The 24,233-nt window shown below is 44.7% G+C and overlaps 1 protein-coding gene across 3 annotated transcripts in view; it reads right to left on the bottom strand.

Annotated features, from left to right (window-relative positions):
- The window catches only part of rab11fip3 (RAB11 family interacting protein 3 (class II)), a 35,791-nt gene extending 15,836 nt beyond the window's left edge, over positions 1–19,955 (bottom strand). Inside the window, exons 1-3 of one of the 3 annotated variants that reach the window (XM_060037782.1) lie at positions 17,149–19,955; positions 5,211–5,304; positions 2,868–2,944 (exon numbers count right to left, since the gene is read on the bottom strand). In XM_060037782.1, the coding sequence (XP_059893765.1) occupies positions 2,868–2,944; positions 5,211–5,304; positions 17,149–18,693 (1,716 nt within the window). In that variant the 5' untranslated portion in view covers positions 18,694–19,955. Of the gene's footprint in view, positions 1–932; positions 1,331–2,867; positions 2,945–5,210; positions 5,305–17,148 lie in introns of those variants that run through there. The other 2 variants (XM_060037783.1, XM_060037785.1) reach the window with 2 other exon arrangements.
- Between the last annotated feature and the right edge of the window lie 4,278 nt (positions 19,956–24,233).

Raw genomic sequence — 24,233 nt, 5'->3', positions numbered from 1 at the left:
AATGATTATCGACAGATCCCCCGTGTTTGTGGACCCCTGGGTGCCATCGTTTCATATTGTTCAAATCCAATCCCTGTTGCCGTGTGACTCAATGTCAGTGATAACAACAAGGGACCAAAAATCACTTCAAACCACTGCAAACTGAGTGAATTGTGACAGTCAATTACTCGTTTGTGCTTGCTCAGCACTTGACTGGCAGACGATCATATCTGTGGTACACAGGTTATGCAATAAGGCCAAGTAAGACTTGGTTAGACTGTGTCAAATGGTAAATGATTAAACTCCTTGCAAGAACAGGGTGATATGTTGCTGCTACAGCAAGTCAATCCGATACTAAAGTGAGGTTTAGGTGACAGCTTGCACTCTAAACCTTATGATAAACCGTCAAACTGAACCCCTTTACAGCCTCGCCCTTGCGTCATAGCCTCAGGGTCCTAAGGGCAAATTTCCGTTCATCTTATAAGAAACCACTTTCTGGTTGTTAGTACAGACACGTAAAGTGCCGGCTAACATAAGCCATTGCGTCACAAGAGGGAAACCGTGTGCTGATTTAAGAGGAAAAACCAACTAGTTGGAAAGCAACTAGCCAGCTAAAAGGCTCGCTCCGCTGTCCAATCACACTAGAGCAACCCAGGTATGTTCCACTGGGCTAACGAGAGACGATCCGAGCTAAACTCACCTCGCCTCCACACCTTCGCCCCTCCATTCCATGTTCCCCCACCCCCAGGACAAACAGGCCAGTGTACAACTTGGGAAAAAAATAATTCCTCAGCCTCCCAAATCCCTCCAACCACAGCCAGGACAATCGGTGATCCATCGAGGAAAAACCACAGCCGAACGCTATCAGTTATTAGCAATCAGCCATCAAGATAGCGATCACTCACCAGTGCAAAGGTGAGACGCTGGGCAGAGTCTGAGCTGGAGTCACCTACCTGGCAGCCGGAAGCTCCGGATGGGACCAGGCCCAGCGGGCCGTCCATGGTGCCCAGAATCATGCTCCCTCAGACACACAGGAAGGCTGGGCATCAGCCGACTACCACTGTCTAACACTTCCTCTCATTCACTCGCACAACCAGAGAGAGAGTACTATCCGAAAACCACGTTTCTGGGACAGCCCTGCTTGGGCAGAGGGGTGGAGTAAGGGGGAGAAAGAGGGAGAGCAAGAGAGAGAACGAGCAAGGGAGAAAGAGAGAGAGAGGCAGAGCAAAGGAGAAAGAGAGAGAGCAAAGGAAAGAGTATGGAAGTGACAGAGAATTAACGAACGAGAGAGAGAGAGAGAGAGAGAGAGAGAGAGAGAGAGAGAGAGAGAGAGAGAGAGAGAGAGAGAGAGAGAGAGAGAGAGAGAGAGAGAGAGAGAGAGAGAGAGAGAGAGAGAGAGAGAGAGAGAGAGAGAGAGAGAGAGAGAGAGAGAGAGAGAGAGAGAGAGAGAGAGACCGACCACCACAGGGACCCTCTAATCTGCTGTCTGTCTAGCTCCGGTCATCATCGCGGCCAGGTCCACCCGGAGGGGCTGAGATTACCGACAATCCAGTGAGGAGTTCCTCAAAGTCAGCAACACACACACTCCAAAAAAACATTAACCACACGCACTGAAGTAAACACTAATGCACACACAAAAATGCATTAAAATACACACAAATGACCACAAATACACAGCTCTCTCATGGCCATCCAATTCAGCAGTCTGACGTTCAACTTTCATGGTCAAAGGACCGGATATGAGGGCTGGGTATGTGTGTTGGTCTATGTTATTAAATGTTGGTGTGTGTGTGTGTGCGTTTTAATATAAGTGTGTGTCCAAGTTTGTATTCGTAAGTTTCATTACGTTTGTATTCGTAAGTTTCATTACGTGTGTGTGTGTGTGTGTGTGTGTGTGTGTGTGTGTGTGTGTGTGTGTGTGTGTGTGTGTGTGTGTGTGTGTGTGTGTCCTGGTGGAACAGCCTCGTTGTTTTCACAGTCAACAGCAAGGGAACAGTTCTCCTATTCACACACAGCCCCCCATCTTGCGAGGCACTAGGGGGGTCCGGGGGGGGGGGGGGGGGGGCAGAGGACCAGGGCCTGGGGGGGAAGGTGGAGGGATTGAACCTCTAAACCAATTTTAATGAAGCTGTACTGTGGCCTGAACTGCCAAACACACCATGCTGGCTTGTTTATGTCTGCACAAAGGTGTGTGTGTGGTTGTTTGTGTGTTTGTGTGTGTGTGACAAATGCATGTGTGTTTGTATACAGTGTTTGTCTGATTGTGTCTCCACTTTATCCTGCCCTCACCAGCAGGCTAACATAAAAACATGAAATGCCCTCACCCACAGCCAGAACATAATTTTCGACGCTCTGGAAGAACCCTTATTGACAGGCTGTGTGCTTGGCCATGGAAACCAATCAGACACATTAATCAGAGCACTGACCACCAGAGGGTGCTGTTGCTAACGTGAGTTCATCTCCGTCGGTCAGCGCGCCGGGGGAGTTAAACATACAAGGGAGGCAGACGGCAGGCAGGAATTCCAGATATGTTGACCGCAGCTGTCGAAAAATATAATTTCTCACGCATACAGAAGCCTGACCCGTCCATCCAGCCTCGGGAGAAGAGGAGCCATCCAGATGTGTGCAGCTGCCCAAGGGGCAAGGCCCCAGTGATGCTAGTTTGGTGGCTGCCATGCTAGCATAGCAACAGTGATGCTAGCTTTGTGGCTGTGATGTTAGCTTAACGGTGGGATGCTAGCTTAGCATGTATGGTTCTATCACGTAGTGGCTGTGATGCTAGCATAGTCCAATGTACTTCAGACCACATCCAGGATGTTCATTCTTGTTAACAAGCTCATCTCTGCCAGACAGAATGTTTTTGAACAGAGGCGTTTTGTTTCCCCCACCTCGTCATACTCCTCCGGACAACCGACCGCTCCATCACCTGGGCTGTAGTGTGCGTCGTACAGATGGGGCTCAGGACCTGGAGACACACACACACACACACACACACACACACACACACACACACACACACACACACACACACACACACACACACACACACACACACACACACACACACACACACACACACACACACACACACAGTCAGCAAAACCAACACAAGATGCTAAACTAGCAAAGCTGTTCTGGGGTCATAAAGTAAAACTTTGGTCGAATTCCTCCAGCTATAAAAGTGTATTGAACAGAACAATATGACGGCCACCTCTTTAATAAACCTCAGGGTCTCGTTAAAGTTAAACAGCAGGTGGCCATGTGAACACCAAGTGTGCGGTCACCATGTGACCAAATAAAAGGTTTACAAATGGTAACAAAGAGTAGGGGAGAAACATTAGTCTCCCACTGGGCATAGACCTCCCTTCAACAACAAACACAATTCTGGAGAGAGTGACGCACTGTGTGTGTGTGTGTGTGTGTGTGTGTGTGTGTGTGTGTGTGTGTGTGTGTGTGTGTGTGTGTGTGTGTGTGTGTGTGTGTGTGTGTGTGTGTGTGTGTGTGTGTGTGTGTGTGTGTGTGTGTGTGTGTGTAACTTGAAGGCAGGTCTGAGAATGGAAGGGCAGGTTTTAGTATCACAGACTTGGAGGAGGGGGTGGGGTGGGTGTTTCTGTGTGTGTGTGTGTGTGTGGGAGGGGGGGGGGGGCAGCCAAATAGGTTTCTGCAAACCCCCCCACACACACAGACTCAATCCCACATGTCCACAAACACAAAACACACCTAAACACAAATTCTCTCACACACACACAAAGACAAACACCGAATGGTACACACACACAAACAAAGACACACATCCAATGACACACACACGCACACGACTGGAATTCAATGGAGACAAGAGTGGAGACATTCCAGTAGAAACATCTGGTGTTGAAACTGCACTCAGACTGGAGTGGGGCATAGCACTGTTCAATTATCATTTATAGAGTAGATCGTCATAATGCGTGTTATCAATAAAATGTATACAGTGAATGAAACAAATAAAGTAAGTGGAGCCCCTCCCACACAGGGGCGGAGCCACAGACCAACTACAGTGAGCCGGGCCAGAGCCAGACCCAGTGGTGGTTGGCTACAGCGTGGGTCAACACAGGAAGCGGGCGTCATTACTGATGATAATCCCTTGGTGTGTTGATGACCTCATTGTATCCCTGGGCGACCTGTGTCATGATGATGTCACGTTGGCCAGGCTGGAACAGCGTGGTTTATTGGGGATCTACTCGATCATTCACATCGGTCTGACCAATTGCATCGAGATTCATTTTGGTCTAGCCACGTTGATAACACCCCTTGAATATTGAACATGAACTGAGGGGTTCTAGACTAACACGCGTTCGCAAATTGGTCGGGAAATATCAGGTTAACATTCACCCCCAGAGGAAAATAAACAGCAGCCTGGCTCGGAGAGGTGCATCGTGGGAAATGAGAAAGCGGCGGAGGAAAGGAACACAAAGGCTAATCAAATATGGATGTCAGCACCTTGGCTGAGGGGAAGATTTAGAATCTGGCTTCTAGAAATACGCTTCTGGAATCGCTTTATGTAGTACTCTAGTACTCTATATCTAGTAATCTATTGTCTCATAACTTCTTATAGAAATTCAATCATTTATCTGTGTAAATATATTTAATATTCTGGTGTTCCCACATCCTGATTAACTTTAAACAAATTGATAATGGTACGTGAGATACATGTTCTACAGGAGGGGGGCAGTAGTATAACAGGAGATACAGTAGTACTACAGAGAATACAGTAGTACTGGGGGGAGTAGTAATACAGTGGTAGTACTACAGAGGACACAGTAGTAATACCGTGGTAGTACTACAGAGGACACAGTAGTAATACAGTGGTAGTACTACAGAGGGTACAGTAGTAATACAGTGGTAGTACTACAGAGGGCACAGTAGTAATACCGTGGTAGTACTACAGAGGACACAGTAGTAATACAGTGGTAGTACTACAGAGGGTACAGTAGTAATACAGTGGTAGTACTACAGAGGGTATAGTAGTAATACCGTGGTAGTACTACAGAGGACACAGTAGTAATACAGTGGTAGTACTACAGAGGGCACAGTAGTAATACCGTGGTAGTACTACAGAGGGTACAGTAGTAATACCGTGGTAGTACTACAGAGGGTACAGTAGTAATACAGTGGTAGTACTACAGAGGGTACAGTAGTAATACCGTGGTAGTACTACAGAGGGTACAGTAGTAATAATAAAAAAGTGCACTGACCCCCGCTGCCGATGGTGCTGATCCCACGGTGGAAGTCCTCGAAGCTGATCACCCCGAGACCGGACGGGTCCAGGAACCGGGTCAGGTCCTTCACCTGCACACACACCACAACACATTACCTTAGTAACCCCACACACACACACACACACACACACACACACACACACACACACACACACACACACACACACACACACACACACACACACACACACACACACACACACACACACACACACACACACACACACACACACACACACACACCTCCATCCTAAAAAAGAAGATCCTTCAAATAAAGACACCACTTGGTAGCATTGTGTATTGCGCTATACAAGTGTCCCGTGGTGCTTTAGAGGGCCGTTCGGTTTCGATTTTAGATTAAGGAACAGAGTTGAATTACTTCAGCTCGCTCGATAGTTAGAATACGAGAATACATTGACGTACTTGGGTTACTTTAGAACATTTTTGCAGCGTGAAATGACATATTTTATTGCACGTTACCGTGTTCTTGTTAATGTTACAGCAGAAAGGAGCTTTGACCTCCATTAAAAAAAAAAAAGACAGATTGTAAACTGAGCAGGTGAGTGGGGAGAATAAGTTATTTGTGGATATATTCTGCTACTGTAGCAGATAGGAGAAGACCGCTGGACCGCTGGACACAGCGCCCATTCTATTCATACTGTCACATTAATATTGATTTGTATCTCTCCTCGCTTCATGGCTGTGGATCATATTTGTAGGTTGCTGAACATATTTGTTATTCATGAGTTGTATTTACTTGCACAACCAGCCGCAAGCAAGCAGGGCGAGCTGCCTTGCTCAAAGACTCAAGAACACTATTTACAGAAGGAGACTGAAATCAAACTACCTTCTGAGCTACTTTCACATACAACACAAAACACACACACCGCCCTGTGTGTATTTAGTGTATCTTTAGCCATTCGACAATGACCTCCGTGTCCCTATAACTCCTGCTGGAGTCGGTAACCTAGCAACTGGAGGTGCTGACCAACCAGATAACAGACACGTTATGTCACTGCATCACTAGTTGGCAGGGCACCCAGAACCCAACATACATGACACATTTAAAATGAGTTATTCAGACAAGAACCAAATGCATTAAGTGAGAATATATATTTACACGGTTAAATCTATAAACTTTGTCAAGAGAGATAGTTAACACATGTATCAGGCCTGGAAGCTGCAATGTGTGAAAATGAAGTTGTATCTAGACGATAACTGGGTTTTCTGGAAACATACTACCCAAGCACTCTGGTTTCTTTACATAACATTGTAACAATCGACACAGCAGTCTGCTGTATAACAAGCTTGTGTTGGACTAGGATTAACCATTAACTACTAAGTGTTACATTAAAACTGCAGAAGAGGAGCCAGTGATCCAGAACCATCTTGGACAACATCAGGAAAATATACAATTATTATATATAATAAAATAATATTATATATTTCCAGACATAGAATCACTGTACGTTTACATCCAGATGTAGAATAATCATGTAGCCTATATTTTGCAGATATCTTCTATATCTGGAGAATCTCTGGTGGCGCCAAGCAATCACAACAGGCCCGCTGAAATGATAGAGCGAGCCAAATGTGGTGTGTTGAAGTATTTCACCAACTCATCGTTAGGCTGTCATGTCCCCCACGAGTCTGTGGCACAGCGCTGGGAGACGCCAGGCCGCAAGAGGGCCGAGGTTTCAGTGGTTGGGCTCCTTCGGTCCCAGAGACACTGAGAACACAATAGTCTAAAAACACACTACTTCCATTGGTTTTAATGAGCAGAATTGTGCGATGTAGGTGTCTGATAAGTGATGATTTCCTGGTTGGACTATAAGATAGGGTGGGTTAGGTTAAGATTGGGTGGGCTGGGTTAAGATATGGTGGGCTGGGTTAAGATTGGTTGATTGGGTGAGCCAGAAACGATGCAGGTCGGAGTTAGGCCGGTTTGCTGTTCTGGGACAGAGCTATTCAACCGAAGTGAACTCATCTGCGCGACTGGATGAAGCTTTCAGCAGGGGATTATAATAAGTGTATTCCTACAGTGTCAAATCTGCACAGGATGGTTTTAACCATTCGATACTTTTTTTTACAGTTTACTACTGCTGGCTGAAGTTGTGTTTGCATTGTATTGTATTGTGTTATATTGTTTTGTAGTGATTCCTGAAGAACAGTATTGATAATATTAGGCCACCAATTTGAAATAACCTGCCAAGGGCCTACAGATGTAAATAAGCGCATAAAATAACTCCTTAGCTTATTTACATATGTAGTCCCTAGTCATTTATATCTGTTCTTAAATCTATTTAAATCTGTAGTAATCTGTAGCCAATTACAATGACGTGAAACCTGAAATGTTAATCAATGTACAGCGGTAAAAATAAAAATAAAGTGGCCTAAGTTGAGGTAGGGTGATGGATACGGTGAGCTAGGTTAAGGCAGGTTTGGCTAGGTCAAGCAAAGATAAGATATGGGATGGCTAGGTTACGCTATATTGGATGTCATGTTAATATAGGGGTCTTTGTGAAACTAAGGTGAGCTAGGTGCAGTTAGATTAGGCTATGTTAAGTTAGGTTGAGATATGTTTAGCTAACTTGGGCTGTGCTTAGCTAGGTTAGGCTAGGTTCAATTATTTTGAGGTAGGATGGTCTATGTTGACATAGATTTAGTTAGGTTATATTTTATAAACTAGGTTGGATTATGTGTAGCTAGGGTGAGCTAAATTAAGACATTGAGCCATGTTTAGAAAGATATCATGTAACAGTAAACTACGCTGATTTTGTGATAAGCTATTAAGCTACACTGTTGGGTGTTCGGCCATGTTGGGTCTGATTAACAGCTTTCGGGCTGAGTCTCCCGAAGATGATTCACCTACTTGTGAAATTCTCTAAACCTCCAGTGACTGGTGGTGCTTGCTGACTGAAATCTACCCAGATGCAGTCAGAGATAGATAGACGGAGAGAGAGAGCAAGATAAAAATAGAAAGACAGGGACAGCAACAGAGACGGAGAGAATAAAGGGAGTGGGCCTGTCAAGAGGTGTTGACACTGACGTTTTTGGAGTTCAAAAATGTAAGTCATTAATTCCAGATTCAAGACCCTCTACTAAGGTTATCCATTGAGCTCCAGAGAAGCCAAGACCAGCATCTCAACCTTGTATCCAGGGCCAGTAACCCTGGCCATTAGCAGAACCGTGACCTTGATTAGCTTGTGACATTACCTTTACTAGCATGTGAACACTTTTTTAACTTAACCAGCCTTTGCCTACCTGTGTGCTACAAGACCACCTCAAATCGTACTTCTTTCTTCTGACAGGGGGAAATAGACTTGTGACGCTAGGGAGACATGTGGTTGGGGGTGTGAGCATGTTTCCAGGGCCTGGTTGGTATTTGACACGCTGACACTGACTCATGTAGGCAGAGGGTTTCCACACCTCAAAGCAGAGGAACATCTCACACAGGAAATGGGGCCTGCTCGCTGTTCCATCCATGTTCGTCAGACACAGGAAGGGCTATATTGCCATAAAGAGGATTCCTTCAGTTAAGCTGTCTTTGCATTTTTACACAGAACCTAACAAAGCTATGCCTGTGTGTGCTTTTTATAACATATGTGTTGGCCAGCGACATTGCTTTCTAAACAGTTATGGCGGGCAAGCTGAGTATTAAGGTGCTTTTGCTGGCCTTGCACATTTATATGACTCTGCAAACGCAAGCAAAGTTGCTGAACATACCTTTACACATGTTGATGCGTAAAGGTACAATGGCGGAATCAAGGAAGCCGAGTGTTTGACCAGAAACATGTTGGAGGAGAAATTGAAGATAAATTGAGATAAAAGGTATGCAGACCGTTGTCCGTGCTGTTGGTTAGCTACTAAGTAGTGTGTTTCTTCCTCAGAGCTGATGAATCCCCCGATGGTGGATAGCAAACATAAACATAATCAAGACGGCGCAGCCCTCTCCCAGCATGCTGGTTCACCCCCGTTACCCTGACATCAACACAGGTGTGATGCCATGTCCACTGCTGGCTTAAAGGTCAAACAACAATGGCCCATCATCCCGTGTTTGTATGTTTTATACAGAAGGCGAGGCAGAATAAAGCCACAACATTCCCGCCTTGAACAAGCTGGGTAAAAGGGGCTTTAGTGAGAGCTAGAGAGATAAAGACATTCAGGTCTAACGAGAACATTTTATAGGGAACATATTAGGACAAAGGAAAGCTCTGCAGGAGAGGTCGAGGGTAGGGGTTGGTGGTTAAAATAATGAAAGTGTGTGTGTGTGTGTGTGTGTGTGTGTGTGTTGCAGAGGAGGTATTTGCATCAGAGATGTAAAAGTAATCTAAGACTAGCCATAAATAATTTAAAGCTTTGAATATTAGCTCGGTTTCCACACGAATATCGAATCATTTGGTGGAGAAAATAAAGTAAAGTTAATCATAGGGCTTATCCTTCATTGCCTGTAACGTAGCAGAGGGGAGACCATTGCTGCAGAATCTCCTTTTTATCAACTGATCTTTTTTTTTTCCTTTTCATTCCTTAAGTGGTTCAATTGGTAACACGAAGTGGCTCGTCAATGGCTTTCGGATCCACTCATCAGTCGGAGGCCTACTTGGTATCGGCAGAGCTTCACGGCAGTTTTTTTTCGACACACACGGTTTACAAAGTAGGAGATTAGGCCTCCAGTTATCACCAGGCAAATAGGTGGTTTGAACTTTGTGCAACGTTTTGAATGAATTTCACAGCAGGAATAGTCTTATTTACCCAGTGTTCAATTTCAGTCGCTATTTTGGTGGGCGGACACCCAGCACGGTGTTATCAGGAGGCAAAGCTTTTTGGTGTCATTTTGACTTGTTTGAAATAGCTGCAAAAATGTTTATTATTAAAACCCTTCTTAAACCATTAACGCCCTGATGGCTGAGGGGGGGTTAATAGCTTGCGTATCGTCACACTTGAGAGCAGCTGTCAAGAGTGCCACCTGAATATTCCAATAATGTTTGAATATATATAACTACAAAACAAACAAATCCCGTATTTGGCAATTTTTACGATGGCTACATTTACCTCAACCGAAGCAATGACATGAAAGGTTCTCGGACATCTAGGACACGAGGTGTCCATTATCATAATGGACGATGCCTTAGAACCGTCCAACACGCAGCGGAGGACGGTTGCCTCCGCGAACTCCATTAATTCCTGATAATGGACACCTCGAAGGGCATTATCCCGCTTATACCACGGTCACCTGCCAAAGAAAATTAATTAAGACTTCATTTATATTTTCATGCGTTTTACAATCCAAATATAAAGTTTTTCACAAGCCATAACTTAGTTTCCCAGGTAACGCCTACTTATGACTAATACCTGGAACAAGTATGACTAATACCTGGAACAATCATTACCCTCCCGTAAGGTACTTATGCAACGGAAACGTTGTTTACTCCTCCAGTAAATAGTACGGACCTTAGCTACGACTTGGTAACGGGAGGTATTCTATTCCGCTCAGCTATGAGCCAGAGAGCTAATGTTATCATTGTACATATTTATAATTCGAAATTCGTCCCAGCCTTTATGCCAGATACTCTAGGGTTCTATAGCATATAACCGCGTTGTCTGTTTACAGTTAAATTCAACTTACCAGCTCTCATTTTGAAGACCGAATCACCACGCCATTCGTTTAAATGGGAATCGCGACAGTCTATACTTTCAACATAAAGTGTACATATATGATTTGAAATTCCTCCCAGCCTTTATACCTCAGATACTAGAGGGTCTATAGCATATAAACGCGTTTTCTGATTAGTTTAATGCATTTTTCACAATTTACCAGCTCTCGTTTTGAAGGCTGAACAGACAATTTGACTGGAACTACATAGCAGGTGTCCGTATATCAGGCGTTAATGCACACCCTGCAGCCAATCAAGAATTGAGTATTCCCCCAGACCATGGTATAAATATATTTTATCACTGGGATATTCAGATGAGATGTAACCTAGCCTTCTACCTTCAGTTCCTAAATATGTTTTATTTACTTTGTAAAAAAAATAAAACGTTTAAATACTGAATTGAGATTAAAATACTTAGCCAACAACGGATAACTGAACCTTCGAATATTCGAACTCCGCCCTAAAAAGGAAACCAGCAGTGTGTGCAGGACATGCATGCAAATGCATGCAAAGTTCAACATCTAAACACCACTCATTAGCAGTGGCTTACCGCTGAAAGGCATTCTAGATGGAAAACACGCTAACCTTAGCTCTTCTATTAAAATTGTGAGGAAGCAGAAACTATTCCATTATATATTATATATATTTGTGCCAAGGCCCTTCTTGGGCCAGCATAGAGAGGTCTGAGTCATCTACAAGTCACCACCAGAAGATAGTGAAAGTAGCAAGCAACCCTGTCCTCTTGACAGAATACAGTAGACAATGATTCTAAATTGGTTCACATGCAGCAGTTCTAAGAATTGCTTTTGGCATCCTCTAAAATGTGATTATTTCATCTAGCCTTGGTTGGCACATGGCTCTTGTTTAGTTTACCGGGTCTAAAAGTAAACTGCGAGGCCTCCATGGCTCGCCCATGGAGCCTTTGGCGAGGCCCAGGGACGGAGTAAGATGTCTGGACACGGTGGTTAACGAGGCAGAGCCCACAAGCACCCACATCCTCCACAACATCCATCAGTGAGAAATCCTTCATAGAATAACATCCCCCTGCTCCCAACCCCCTCCAGGTCAAGTCTAGGCTGGCCATCAGTTGGCGCTTGTTTTAACTCAATGGTCTCTCTCTTTAAGCAGATATGCTCTGAAAATAAGTCATGGCCACTCAGATTTCACTACAGTACCCTGCTTGTCAATGTGGTTTGTTTTGGTTTTAACCATGTAATTTGGGGCAGTTTATAAAAGTCATAAGAATTCATGTTATTCCAAACACAAAATATTGTCACTTATTTTTTGTGTGCTCTCTGATACCTGTATTTTGGCGGGATTATAAAAGAGATTTTCAATTGTCAGAAAACTCTGGAACGAATCGGTAAATCACTTTGGTAGTTCCTTGATGAATGATGAACCAACCAATCAGAAGCAACAAAAAAAATGTGCCTCTTTGTATAGATTCCTATATATTCCTACCACTCCATCTATACATGCAGCAGGTTTGACAAATAGTGTCTGAGAAACCAGATTACAGATTCATGAAGACTACAACTATAACGGTCTAGCATGTACACTGTGAAGAAAAGGATTACAAGGTCTGCCAAGCTTTAGTAGGCAGTACGGACCTGCTGGCCTATTATACATCATGCTGTGGAAGGGTATACAAACAAAACACATTTACTGTAATGAAAACAACACAATTTTCATTCTCAACTTTTACCGACCATGGATGTATTATGATAACAGCGTCAGGCGTTACCAGCTGTGACTGCTCGTCACAGTGTCGTAAATGTGTTAGGATTGACCGACTGCTAGCGGTTGAAATTGAACTTGTAGGAATTTTATTGGTTGGAATGCAATGCCCAAACATTCTGAATTTGGAACAAATGCATGGTCTGTTTTAGAGGACGTTTGGGGGATTCAATTTCAATATAAAAAAAACGAATAGTTGTTAGAGTGAGGACTGGTCAACATAAAGAAAGCTGTTCATGTTCTGCTGAAACCTATCATGAAAACCTGTATGGAAATCATCTAAAAGGCAACACTCAAAACAGAACCATTAAGGTGTCAATCGTGGCGGGAAATCATTTGCATAGTCAAACATTTTCATTCAAATATTCAAGGGGGAATGTAGGGCAACAGGGTTGGCCTGTTATCACATGTGTCTTTACATTACGGGTAGTTTGTGTGAACTCGGCCAGGAAGTTGCTGGGACATGTTGTGTGCTAGGGCATAGTCTGGCTGCCGTGTTGATGTGACAGGATTCTAATTGTTTGTTTTTTCAACTGAGTTTACTACTTTTGACCTTTCCTCTTATTTATTACACGGCTCTTCTTAATGCTGTAGAATTCTCCATTCACTCGAATGGGCCTTCCCGACTTCATGCGGTCAATTATTTTTTGAGAATTGACCGTTGCTAAGCATATAATGTCCGCTGTCAATTCACGTCTTTCATAACACTCCGCAAGTAGCCTGGTATCAACCCGAGCGTATTCGGTTGCTAGGCGACGTCAACATCTTTGGTGAACTATTTCTCCGTTGATCAACACTAGGAATGGTAACAAATAAATTGTAAAAAGACACACCATGTGAAGTTATTTTTTCGTTTTGGCAAGAAGCCGTGTAATAAGCGGGATAATGTATAGAACGCCGGTCATTGTCGAAAATAAGCCTTATTTTCCCGATAATGACCAACCATACAATATACCTTACATAATCTATGGGCTTGAGTGAAACCGTCTTGACTAAAGTGTCAACCTCTATTCTGTGCATTACGGAAATATGTCCCGTATATAAATATAGATATGAGTCCCAAAATATTTAATGTTTGGGATTTGAAAAGATTGTGATATAGATAGATCAGTCATCTACATATTGTCACATCAATATGATAGTGACGTGTTGCTCCCATTGATCCCAGTGTTGGTGCCAACCTCCCCACAGAGCCACTTGGAGCACGTCAACAGAGGACATTCCTCAAATACAGATGATACTCCAGCGGGCTTTTGTTTTCTGGTAAACGAAGAACCCGGACCCCGTCCTCCGTCCTCCCCCCTCCCCTCCACTACGAGTCACGAGAGAGGAGGAATCCGAGAGGCACCCGAGGAGCTCACCTTGCTGTGAGGAGTGACGAACCTGCCCGTCTCCCGGGGCAACTGAACATCCAATACCGGTGCTCGGATAGACACGGAGCAATCAATCTGCACAATCCTGGTCACCCAGCCTCAACAAATCTTTCCAAGCCTTAAGTTACAACAAACAAAGCAGCACAGGAAATTAAACGCATCCCCGGTATCTCAGACCAGCTATATCTGGAGTGCTACGAGGCAGCCCAAACAAAACTAAAAAATCCATTCTCTTTCTGGCATGAAGCACAGGGTCACAGGCAGGTGACCGACAGTACCTGACCCGAACAAGCGCTCTGACGCGGGACAAAAAGCCATTCTGCTCTTGATCCAGCCCAAAGCCCAGCCTGGCTGGCCGGAAGTGTGGGGGGGGGGGGGGTCCACCAACACACAACACAGGCTTTGACGTGGGAGAGGCTGGATTAAAAAGCATGATTAGTCAGCCAAAGACACTGTCTGCTAATCTGGGAGCTTTTAAAAAAAAAAGACCCTACTCTTTCAAAACGCACGCTCCCATTCAGCAGGATTGTATAAAAAACTGTTGCCGAAAAGGGTACCCACAAGAACAAAAAAAATGCCCATGGAGGGTTAGCAGGACAGTATTACAAAAAATATATTTTCCTATCAAACTAGCACCACTAGCCATCATTAGGTCCATTCCAAGCAAATGCACAATGTAACTAAATGAGGAGTGTGCGTTTAACAGCAATACAAATAATAATAGTTGGGGAAATAGCCAACATGTTATCACAGCCAGCGCAGGTGAACATTATTTCAATTGGGAGGTTATTTGCACAGGTAGGGCACACATGCTGGACGCATTACCCCTTGGTGGAGTCTTTTAAAGAGGCCCGCCTCACTTCGTGTGCAGTGATGTTGTCGGCCGTCTGGCCGCCAATGACCCATATGGAAACAATACAAGGTGGGGCAGAGAGACCATAGCCATCTTATCTCTCTGAAGAGCACCTCAGGAACACAAAAGGCCTGTAAGACTATTCATGGTTTCACACAAAAGGAACTAAAGAGGCTGTGATGCTGCTGATGCAAGTGGTTCAAAGGCTGCGAGGGACCAGAATAAAGTCCTCACGTCATCTCTCTCAGGCTATGCAGAAAACATGCTGTTTAACCTGGGAACATTTCGGGATGGGGATTTTGCTTCAAACCATCCTTGGTGGCTTCGAGGAAGAGCTTGGAATAGGAATGAGTGTCTATGCAAGTAGTGGGGTCCTGCTGAGGCCTGAAGCAGCAACAGCATGCGAAGAACCCAAGAGATTAAACGCCAACCAGGACTTATGGAAACGGAGACACTGACATGTGGGGGGTTGTACAGCGCTGACAGACTTCGTTAGCAGCAATATGCCTTTGAGGCCACCTAAACCCTAACTCCTGAAAACTCACCCAATATAGATTAGGAGCTTATCCCAGCGTGGTTGTAGTAATAATACGTGCCAGTATTAGCCGAATGCAGTCCGAACTAACAGAGCCCTCTGCTTTGTGGGATTCACATAAAAGGAACGGGGAAGCATTTCAACAGCGCTTTTCTGAATACTAGACCCTCAAAATGCTTGCACACACACACACACACACACACACACACACACACACACACACACACACACACACACACACACACACACACACACACACACACACACACACACACACACACACACACACACACACACACCTCAAAGGGAGCATTTATTGGTGAGCTGCGTTGCTCTATGACACTTCAACAGGCCCCTCGAAACCCTGCAGTTACCGGACAACCACCTCCACTGCCTGGATAACAGTCCCAAAGCAGTAATTCACCCATCTCCAGCAACCCATGTGGCTTTAAATCTTCTTCCCCATCACCCAACACATGCAAAGCGATCATTCCAAAATGCCAGCTCCTTGGCACAACATTGCACACACAAAAAAAAAACATTGAACCTGTGTCAGAACCATACAACTAATTGGAAATGATTTTGAATTTGAAGAGGAAAGTGGCATTTGCCAAAAAAATATTTACTTGAAGCATACAGAACAAGAGCTGTGCGAACACAAAGTCCTTTGACAAGTCAACTGAGAGCTGCCATCCTTGCATTAAATGTGCTAAATCAATAGGTTTATTACGATTAAAATGTGTTTAATCCCAGTAACACAACATTAAAAGATTATCCATGAAGATAAAACAGGCCCACACCGCCCTAGGGTGATTATGTGCTCACCTTAATAATCTCATTTGATTGGTTTGGTCTGCTGGGGTGCAAACAGAGCACAGTGTGACCAGGCAGGTAGCACTGGGCCACTGGCCTATGGCTACAGAGCTGTGTGGCTAAATAACACGTACCAGAAGTCCGCAGCGTAGCAATAGCTCAGGTTAGGTTAGGTTTCCTCAGGTAAACCAACCCCCTTGTATTCTCCCATTGCTGGATGTGACCCAGCATTCAAAGCTAGATGCACCCCACGGTTGCTAAATAAATTATCCGTTCTTTTTTGCTACTTGTCTCCTGTTGAAGTTAAACACGTTTAGGTCATGTTTATTGCAGGGTATTTTCATATTGCCTTCAATGGCTGACCTTGAGCTCAAGATCAATGATAATGAAGTTTTCAAACAAAACTGTACTTTAGTATAATGTGATCAGGCTTGATAACACATGTGGTGATAATGAAGAACACACCCCAATAGGAACAGCCTATTTAAGAGGTGTGGGTGTTAATTTCCCCCCCACCCCTAGCTCACACTTAGTCACAACTCTCAAATTCAGTCTGGCTGTATTCTGCTTTGTTTATTGGTTTCCAACACAGTGAAATATCATCGTCCACTTAGTAACCTGAAACGCTGCACTCACTCCATTACATCACTGGGATGGACTGATTCTGTTTGGCTCGGACCTTGGGATAAACAGGAAGTACTGTAATGTATGGAACGCCAAAATCAATTCTGAAATCCTTCAGGATAAGACACACAATACCTTCATCTGTTTTAAACGTCATCTCAGGCAAACAAGAGGCCACACACACACACACACACACACACACACACACACACACACACACACACACACACACACACACACACACACACACACACACACACACACACACACACACACACACACACACACACACACACACACACACACACACACACACACACCTCACCTGATCAGCGCCATAGGCAGCAGCAAACTCCATAAACTCCTCGATCCGAACGAACCCGTCCCCATCTTGGTCCAGCGCATCAAACACCGCCTTCAGTGGAGACACACTCTCCTCTTTCTGGGTAACCGTGGAAACCATGGGCAAGGAGTCAGGCGCCACGATCTTGGCGAGAGACCTCCGGTCCTCTTGGGATTTACCGCTAGTCCACTCTGGAGGTTCTGGAGAGGACGATCCTGCGGAATCAGACTCGGGGCCTGCCTGGTTCGGGGTGGTGGGTCTAGTGACGCTGTCAGCGCCAGCCGTTAAATTCAGAGGGGAGGCGGGACCGATGGCCGGGCATGGCGGCTCCTCGGTTTTCGAGCACAGATCCACCACGACGGCCGCCACATCTTCCTGTCCAGTGGCAACCTGCTGGTCCATCACGCCCACCCCACAGGCCTTCTCCGGGGAGCCTGGGTCGCCAGGTAGCTCGTCCACCGCCGGAACGCCTTCATCGGAGGGCCGCGTCTCCGAGGGCTGCGGGGCGGAGGCGGCGGCGGTGGGGGTGCCGGGGGCCGGCGAGCAGGGTGCAGGTGACTCACACTCACCTGCGCCGTGGGATGGGTGTGCGTCGACGAGAGCAGGCGCCGGCAGCCCGCCCTCAGACTTCTCCTCTGGGGAATCCAGCGGCTCACCTGGGCAGGTGAGTGGGGACGGACCAATGGGAGAAAGGCTGCAGTTTCCTGGACAGCCGGGAAACTCTGAGTCCAATGAAGGCAGGGATCCGTCTGCAATGTCTTGCGGTGTGCTCGCGCAGTCAGTGTGCAGGTGGTGGATATCAGGTGAACTCTGAGGGGTCTTGTTCCCAGACGCGGGCGGGGCTCCGCTCTCAGGTGACTGAGAGGCCCCACCCTCCGCTTCCCCGACTGGCTCCTGGGTGACACCCTGTGGTTGGTGCTCTCCCAAACAACGAGGGCGGAGGAGCGCAGCAGAGGAGAACGGCAGGTCCCCGGAGAGGAGATCCTCCAACAGAGTAGTCGTGTATAACCTGTGCTCAGAAGTCCTGGGCACTTCCTTCCCTGGCGAGGAAGGCACGCTGAGGGAGATTAAATTAATCTCGTCCCCCTGGCCGGTCTGGTCCTGGACAGACCCTTCCTGTGGGAGACCTTCCAGTGAGCTGCCCCACAGGAGGTCAGGGGAGCCAGGCCCAAAGAGCCATGACAGGCTGCGGTCGCTGTTATCTTCTGCTTCCTCTGGTTTCTCTGTGATGGGGAGGTGCGGTGGGGAGGAGTGTGTGACTCCTTGTAGCTGGATAACATCCTCTGCACAGAAATACCCAGCACTCCTCAACAGGTTATCGAGGTTAGCCTCACCTTCCTGGAGAAACTCTTTCCTGCTCCCTAAATCATTGTCCTGGTCTCTGTTTACCGAAACCAAACCAGTCTGGTCACTGTTGTTTGGAGGAAACATTGTGCCTTTGTCCGAATCTAAAGTGAGAAAGTCTAGAGATGGGCGTTTGGATCGCCACTCGCTGAGCCCTCGAGGGGCTGAGAGCACATCCTCCATACAGGTGGACTCTCGTCTGGTTCAACTTGACCCGTCACGTCTTACCCCAAAGATAGGATCTTTAATTTGAAAGGCGACATTGCTCTTTCGGTTAACCCAGCATATCGCAAATGTAATTTTGGAATTCTGTGTACTGAACCCACACTTATTGCGTAGCTCCGATAAAGATCGGTGGTGACCTTCCAGATCGATCGACTTAAGTGGCGTTCGTTAACAGCGGGAAGCGAGGTGATCGGCAAACCGACTAGTATAACAATTAAACAGGTAGAGGGTTCGGTTGACCTAAATAACAACGCGATGCTCGTTCCACTTTATTCACCGATTATTTCAATCAACATATGACATGCATTAATACACTGCCAGCACAAACAGGGAGATTTAAACGGCATCTAAACAGCTGACAGGCTCGTCGGTGGACGTTACCAAACGCTTCGGGCTGATGTCAACACGACGGGCTGATGAATGAGGCTGGCGCTTCAGCCGAATAACGTCTCACCCTTCGATCGACCGGAGGAGAATTCGTACAGAGTCAGCGACGTAAAAAAAACACCACTTAATCAAAAAAGAATCGATATGTAACGTTCCGAACTGTTATCATCATTTTAAATCCAAAGTCGATGCTGACGGGAAGTGTCCTTGCGGCCAGTGTCATGATTCGAAACCTAGCATCACCGCGAATCTGTTCGCATTTAACAGGCCTATAATTCCGTTTTAACGTAGTGACTTTGGCAGCGACGCACTTTTCGAGCATCCCGTATTTTCGGTGTCAGTGACGCTAGCTAGCTAGCCAAATTAGCCTGTTAGCGGATTAGCACGGCAAACAGTCGCCCCCACCTCCCCTATCTTCCTCATCATTGCTTTATCGAAAAACAACCTCGTATTCCCACACGCAACGACGATGTTCACTGGCTCTCTGAACCGACGGGGTTTTTCTCCGTGTTGTTGTGCGGCGGCGCCAGCGGATCAAACCTCCCAGGATTCATCCACCTGTATGTGGACACACAGCAGGCCAGGGGGGAAACGAGGTCTTTATCCGGCATCTGTCCCCCCGGAAAAAAAAGAAACGATGCAGATGCGGTCGCAAGACACGCCGAAACCCACGGAGAAAACGACAATAGTGTGTCAAAGATCGTCTGTGGATGATCCACTGGTGATGGCCGATCACAACAGCAGGCAGATCGCTCTCGCATCAGCATCAGCAGCGGCGGCGTTCACATCCCCTCCCCTTCTCCAGCCGACCGCACTCACAGGAACACACAACTGACGTCCCACGCAAGCGTACAACACACACCGCAGTGTGTTTAGGATTCAGAATCCATAACCCCGTTTATTTGAACGAGGGGACATCAAAATAAATGTTATTTCATGGATGGATACTGCACGGTGTAGTATTCGTTTTCAAAGAAAGGCACTTTTTGTTCATCTTTATTTTATGTTGTATCTGAGCTGCACTGCAAATCAGAGTCAAATCCATATTTCACCCTGTTGCACTTGTTGCCGGGTTCAGGATAGCTGGAATCAAACCATTGAATGGCAATATAATGACATTGACTCTTGGTTCCCAGCACGTATTACAAATAAACCTGAAAATTCTGATCTCAACCACAAGAGCACACACAGACACAGATCATGTAACCATCTCAAAAACGAGAGTAGTTGTTTACAGTAGGCCTAATGTCTGACCACGCTGTTTGAATACAAAACTATGATAAATCTATAACGGATAATGTTACACATAACTGAAAACAATATGGTAACGTGTCAATCCCAATGAAGGTTGTGCTCTAGCGCCCTCGTCTGTCATACCAGGAAGTTGCGGAAACATTTATGTATCGCACTCTGATTTAAAAGTTAACTACATATTTCCTTAAAAATAATAATCGATCATTTATTTTTATAGAGAGCCAGGTACATTGAAGGAATCACGGAGTGGATTTAATGCATGTTTTCAAATAAGAGTAACAAAGCTGTTTTCATTTTTGGAGATTTTAATATTGACCTGATAATCCAAGTTAAATTAAAGCTATAGATGATTTCATCGACACAATGTATGAGCCTATTTCCAAAAAAAATAAAATAACTGAATACAGAGGATTCCACAAATTCATTGAAACACGATTTGTTGAGGCAGAGTTGGGATTACATTTATGAAAATGGTGTCGTTGATAGTGCTTACAAGACCTTTCTAAGAATGTTCAGTACATTATATGATATGAATTGTCCATTAAGAGAGTGGAACAGTAAAATAAAACATACTGTTTTATTTTAGTTGCCAATGGATCACGAAGGGATTACTAAAAGCTTGCAAAAAGAAAAACACTCTTTACAGAGAATTTGGAAGAGTGAAAACTAAAGAAACAGAAAATAGATATAAAAAATATAAGAATAAATTAGCACATTCAAGACAAATAAGAAAGATTCTTATGAGAAATTACTAAATGATAATAAAAATAACATCAAAGGAATATGGAATTCTTTCAACAGTATTATAAGAAATGGTACCAAATCTAGCAACTATCCTATGTGCTATCCCAAGTACTTCTTTATTGAGGGTAAAGGAAAAATACTGAAGATCTTACAGCTTTAATAAATTCTTTGTCAGTGTGGGCACTGTGGGGCCCGATCTTGTAGAAAAAACCCTAACTGGTAAGGAAATGGAGGGAGTGTTGGAGAGAAATCCTAATTTCTAAGTTTTTGTGTATAATGTGGAGGAAAATTAAATCTTGGATATTGTAAATAACCGAAGGAGCAAATTGTTCACTGATTTCAATGACATTGACATGGCACTGGTGAAAAAGGTTGTTACGGGAATTTCAAAACCACTAACCTATATTTGTCATTTATCATTTCAAACCGGCTCTTTCCCAGATGAAATGAAGATAGCTAAAGTAATACCTCTGTTTAAAACTGGGAGCAAACACCACTTAACAAACTATGGGCCCGTCTCTTAACTACCACAATTTTAAAAAATATTCGAAAAAGTTTTAGATAATTGGTTAGATATAGAAATTACTAAATGATAATAAAAAAAACATCAAAGGAATATGGAATTCTTTCAACAGTATTATAAGAAATGGTACCAAATCTAGCAACTATCCCAAGTACTTCTTTTTTGAGGGTAAAGAAAAAATACAGATAATAGATAATAGATAATAGGTTAGATATATTCTTAGAAAAGCACCAACTACTCGCTGTAAGTCAAAGGTTTTCGTTCAAACAGATCAACAACACTGGAATTAATATAATCAAATGAAGAAATCACAAATGCCACAGATACTATTAATCATGATATATTAATTCATAAAGTGGAAAGGTATGGCATCAGGGGAGTGGTTCTAGACTGGGTCAAAGGTTACCTAAATAGGAGGCTTCGGTTTGTGAAGTTTGGAGATTGATCTTCTTTATGTTTTGACATTGCCTTTGGTGTCCCCCAGGGGTCAGTGTTGAGGCCTAAACTGATAACAATGATACATGTAAAGGGTCGAAGATACTGAAATAAGTCATTTTTGCTGATGATACATGATTTAAAGCAATTGCAGGATGACATTATGAAGGAAATGGTTAACTCAAAAATATGGTTTGATCAGAATAAATTATTCTTAATTTTGACCAAATTCATGCTGTTTGGAAATGGTACAGGCTACAGGGGTACATATCTCAATTGATGGGGTGGGTATTGAAGAGTTTCTGAAATAAAATTCCTTGAAGTCACTATTGATGATCAAATTAGTTGGAAACCACATATTAAACATGTAAAAACTAAGTTATCAAGGAGCATTGCGGTAATAAATAAAGCAAAACCGTTTCTGGATTACAACTCATTCCACATTCTTTGCTGTTCACTAGTTTCACCATATTTAACTTACTGTGTGGAAGTCTGGCATAACACTTATAAAAGCTTACTTTACTCTTTAACTATACTACAAAAAAAGGCAGTACGAATCATTAACAGGGTTGGATATCTGGACCGTACTCATTCACTATTTCTACAGTCAAAAATACTGACATTTAATGATAGGGTTTGTCCTGCGGCGGCGGCGGACCCGACTTGGATGGCCGGATCCATTGTTGGGCTGATCATCTGGGGTGGGGGTGTTGCTAACAGTGCCATGATGCCACTCCCATTATAAACTGAGGTGGTGGTGAGGCTGTGTGTATAATGGGCATTTGTGTATGAATTCATGTGTATATGTACTTGTACGGATGAACTTGTATGTATACATGTTTATGCTATATATAATGTCGTTTTTACTTAGCTTTAGAAAATATGTTTTTTGCTTCCAAGTGGGAAACTTTATTATGTAATTATTCTTCCAGGTATTAATTGCAAGTTTAATTTAAGTAAAGGAAACGGGTAGTAGTTTATAATTATTGTATGATTTAATGAAAGGGGGTGGGATTAAACAAGTGTATACTTCTTCCCACTCCTTTCCAAATGTGCATATTTGAAATAAAAATGTCAATTCAAATCAAAAATCACTGTTGAGAAAGTCTGGATAGCAAGCAGTGCATTGCCATGAGCTAATTGTTCTATTAATGTGCATTAATTAATGTGCACCTGCCTGAAGAGAGGCATCAGGGAGGCCAAGACAGCATATAAGAGGACGATTGAGGACCACTTCAGCAGCAACAACTCACGGCAGGTGTGGCAGGGGGTCCAACACATCACAAACTACAAGTCCAGCAACCTCACAGTAACCAACGGTGATGCCTCGCTATCTGAGGAACTAAACTGCTTCTTTGCCCGTTTCGAGGCTGAGACACTGGAGGTGGCCCCATCACATCCACCAGCCCCCAGCAACGACATCTTCACAGTGCAGGCACATGAGGTGAGGCGCACACTACGGGCAGTGAATCCTAGGAAAGCTGCTGGACCGGATGCTGTGACGGGGAGAGTGCTGAGAGACTGCGCAGACCAACTGGCTGATGTCTTCACTGATATATTCAACCAGTCCCTGTCCCAGTGCAAGATCCCACCCTGCCTGAAGTCCTCCACAATCATTCCTATACCAAAAAAGACTACTGTCAGCAGCCTCAACGACTACCGGCCGGTGGCCCTTACACCAGTCATCATGAAGTGTTTCGAGAAACTAGTCCGGACCCCCACCAGTTCGCATACAGAGTAAACAGGTCTACAGAGGACGCCATAGCCACCGCACTCCACACCACGCTGCAACACGAAGAACATCAGGGGAGCTACGCCAGGCTGCTCTTCATAGACTTCAGCTCTGCTTTCAATACCATCATACCAAACAGACTTCTCACCAAACTAATGGCCTTGGGTCTTTCACAACCCATCTGTTATTGGATCAAAGACTTTCTGACAGAGCGCTCCCAGAGAGTTAGAGTAGGTGCCCATCTTTCCTCTGAACTTAGCATCAGCACCGGCTCCCCACAGGGCTGCGTGCTGAGCCCCCTACTCTACACTCTCTACACCAATGACTGCATCCCCAGCCACCCCAGCAATACCATCATTAAGTTTGCGGATGATACAACAGTGGTGGGGCTCATCTCAGGTGGGGATGAGACTGCATATAGGG

Source organism: Gadus macrocephalus, chromosome 18, assembly GCF_031168955.1.
Source record: "Gadus macrocephalus chromosome 18, ASM3116895v1".
Classification (NCBI taxonomy): Eukaryota; Metazoa; Chordata; class Actinopteri; order Gadiformes; family Gadidae; genus Gadus; species Gadus macrocephalus.
This window is presented reverse-complemented; position numbering and strand designations above follow the sequence as displayed.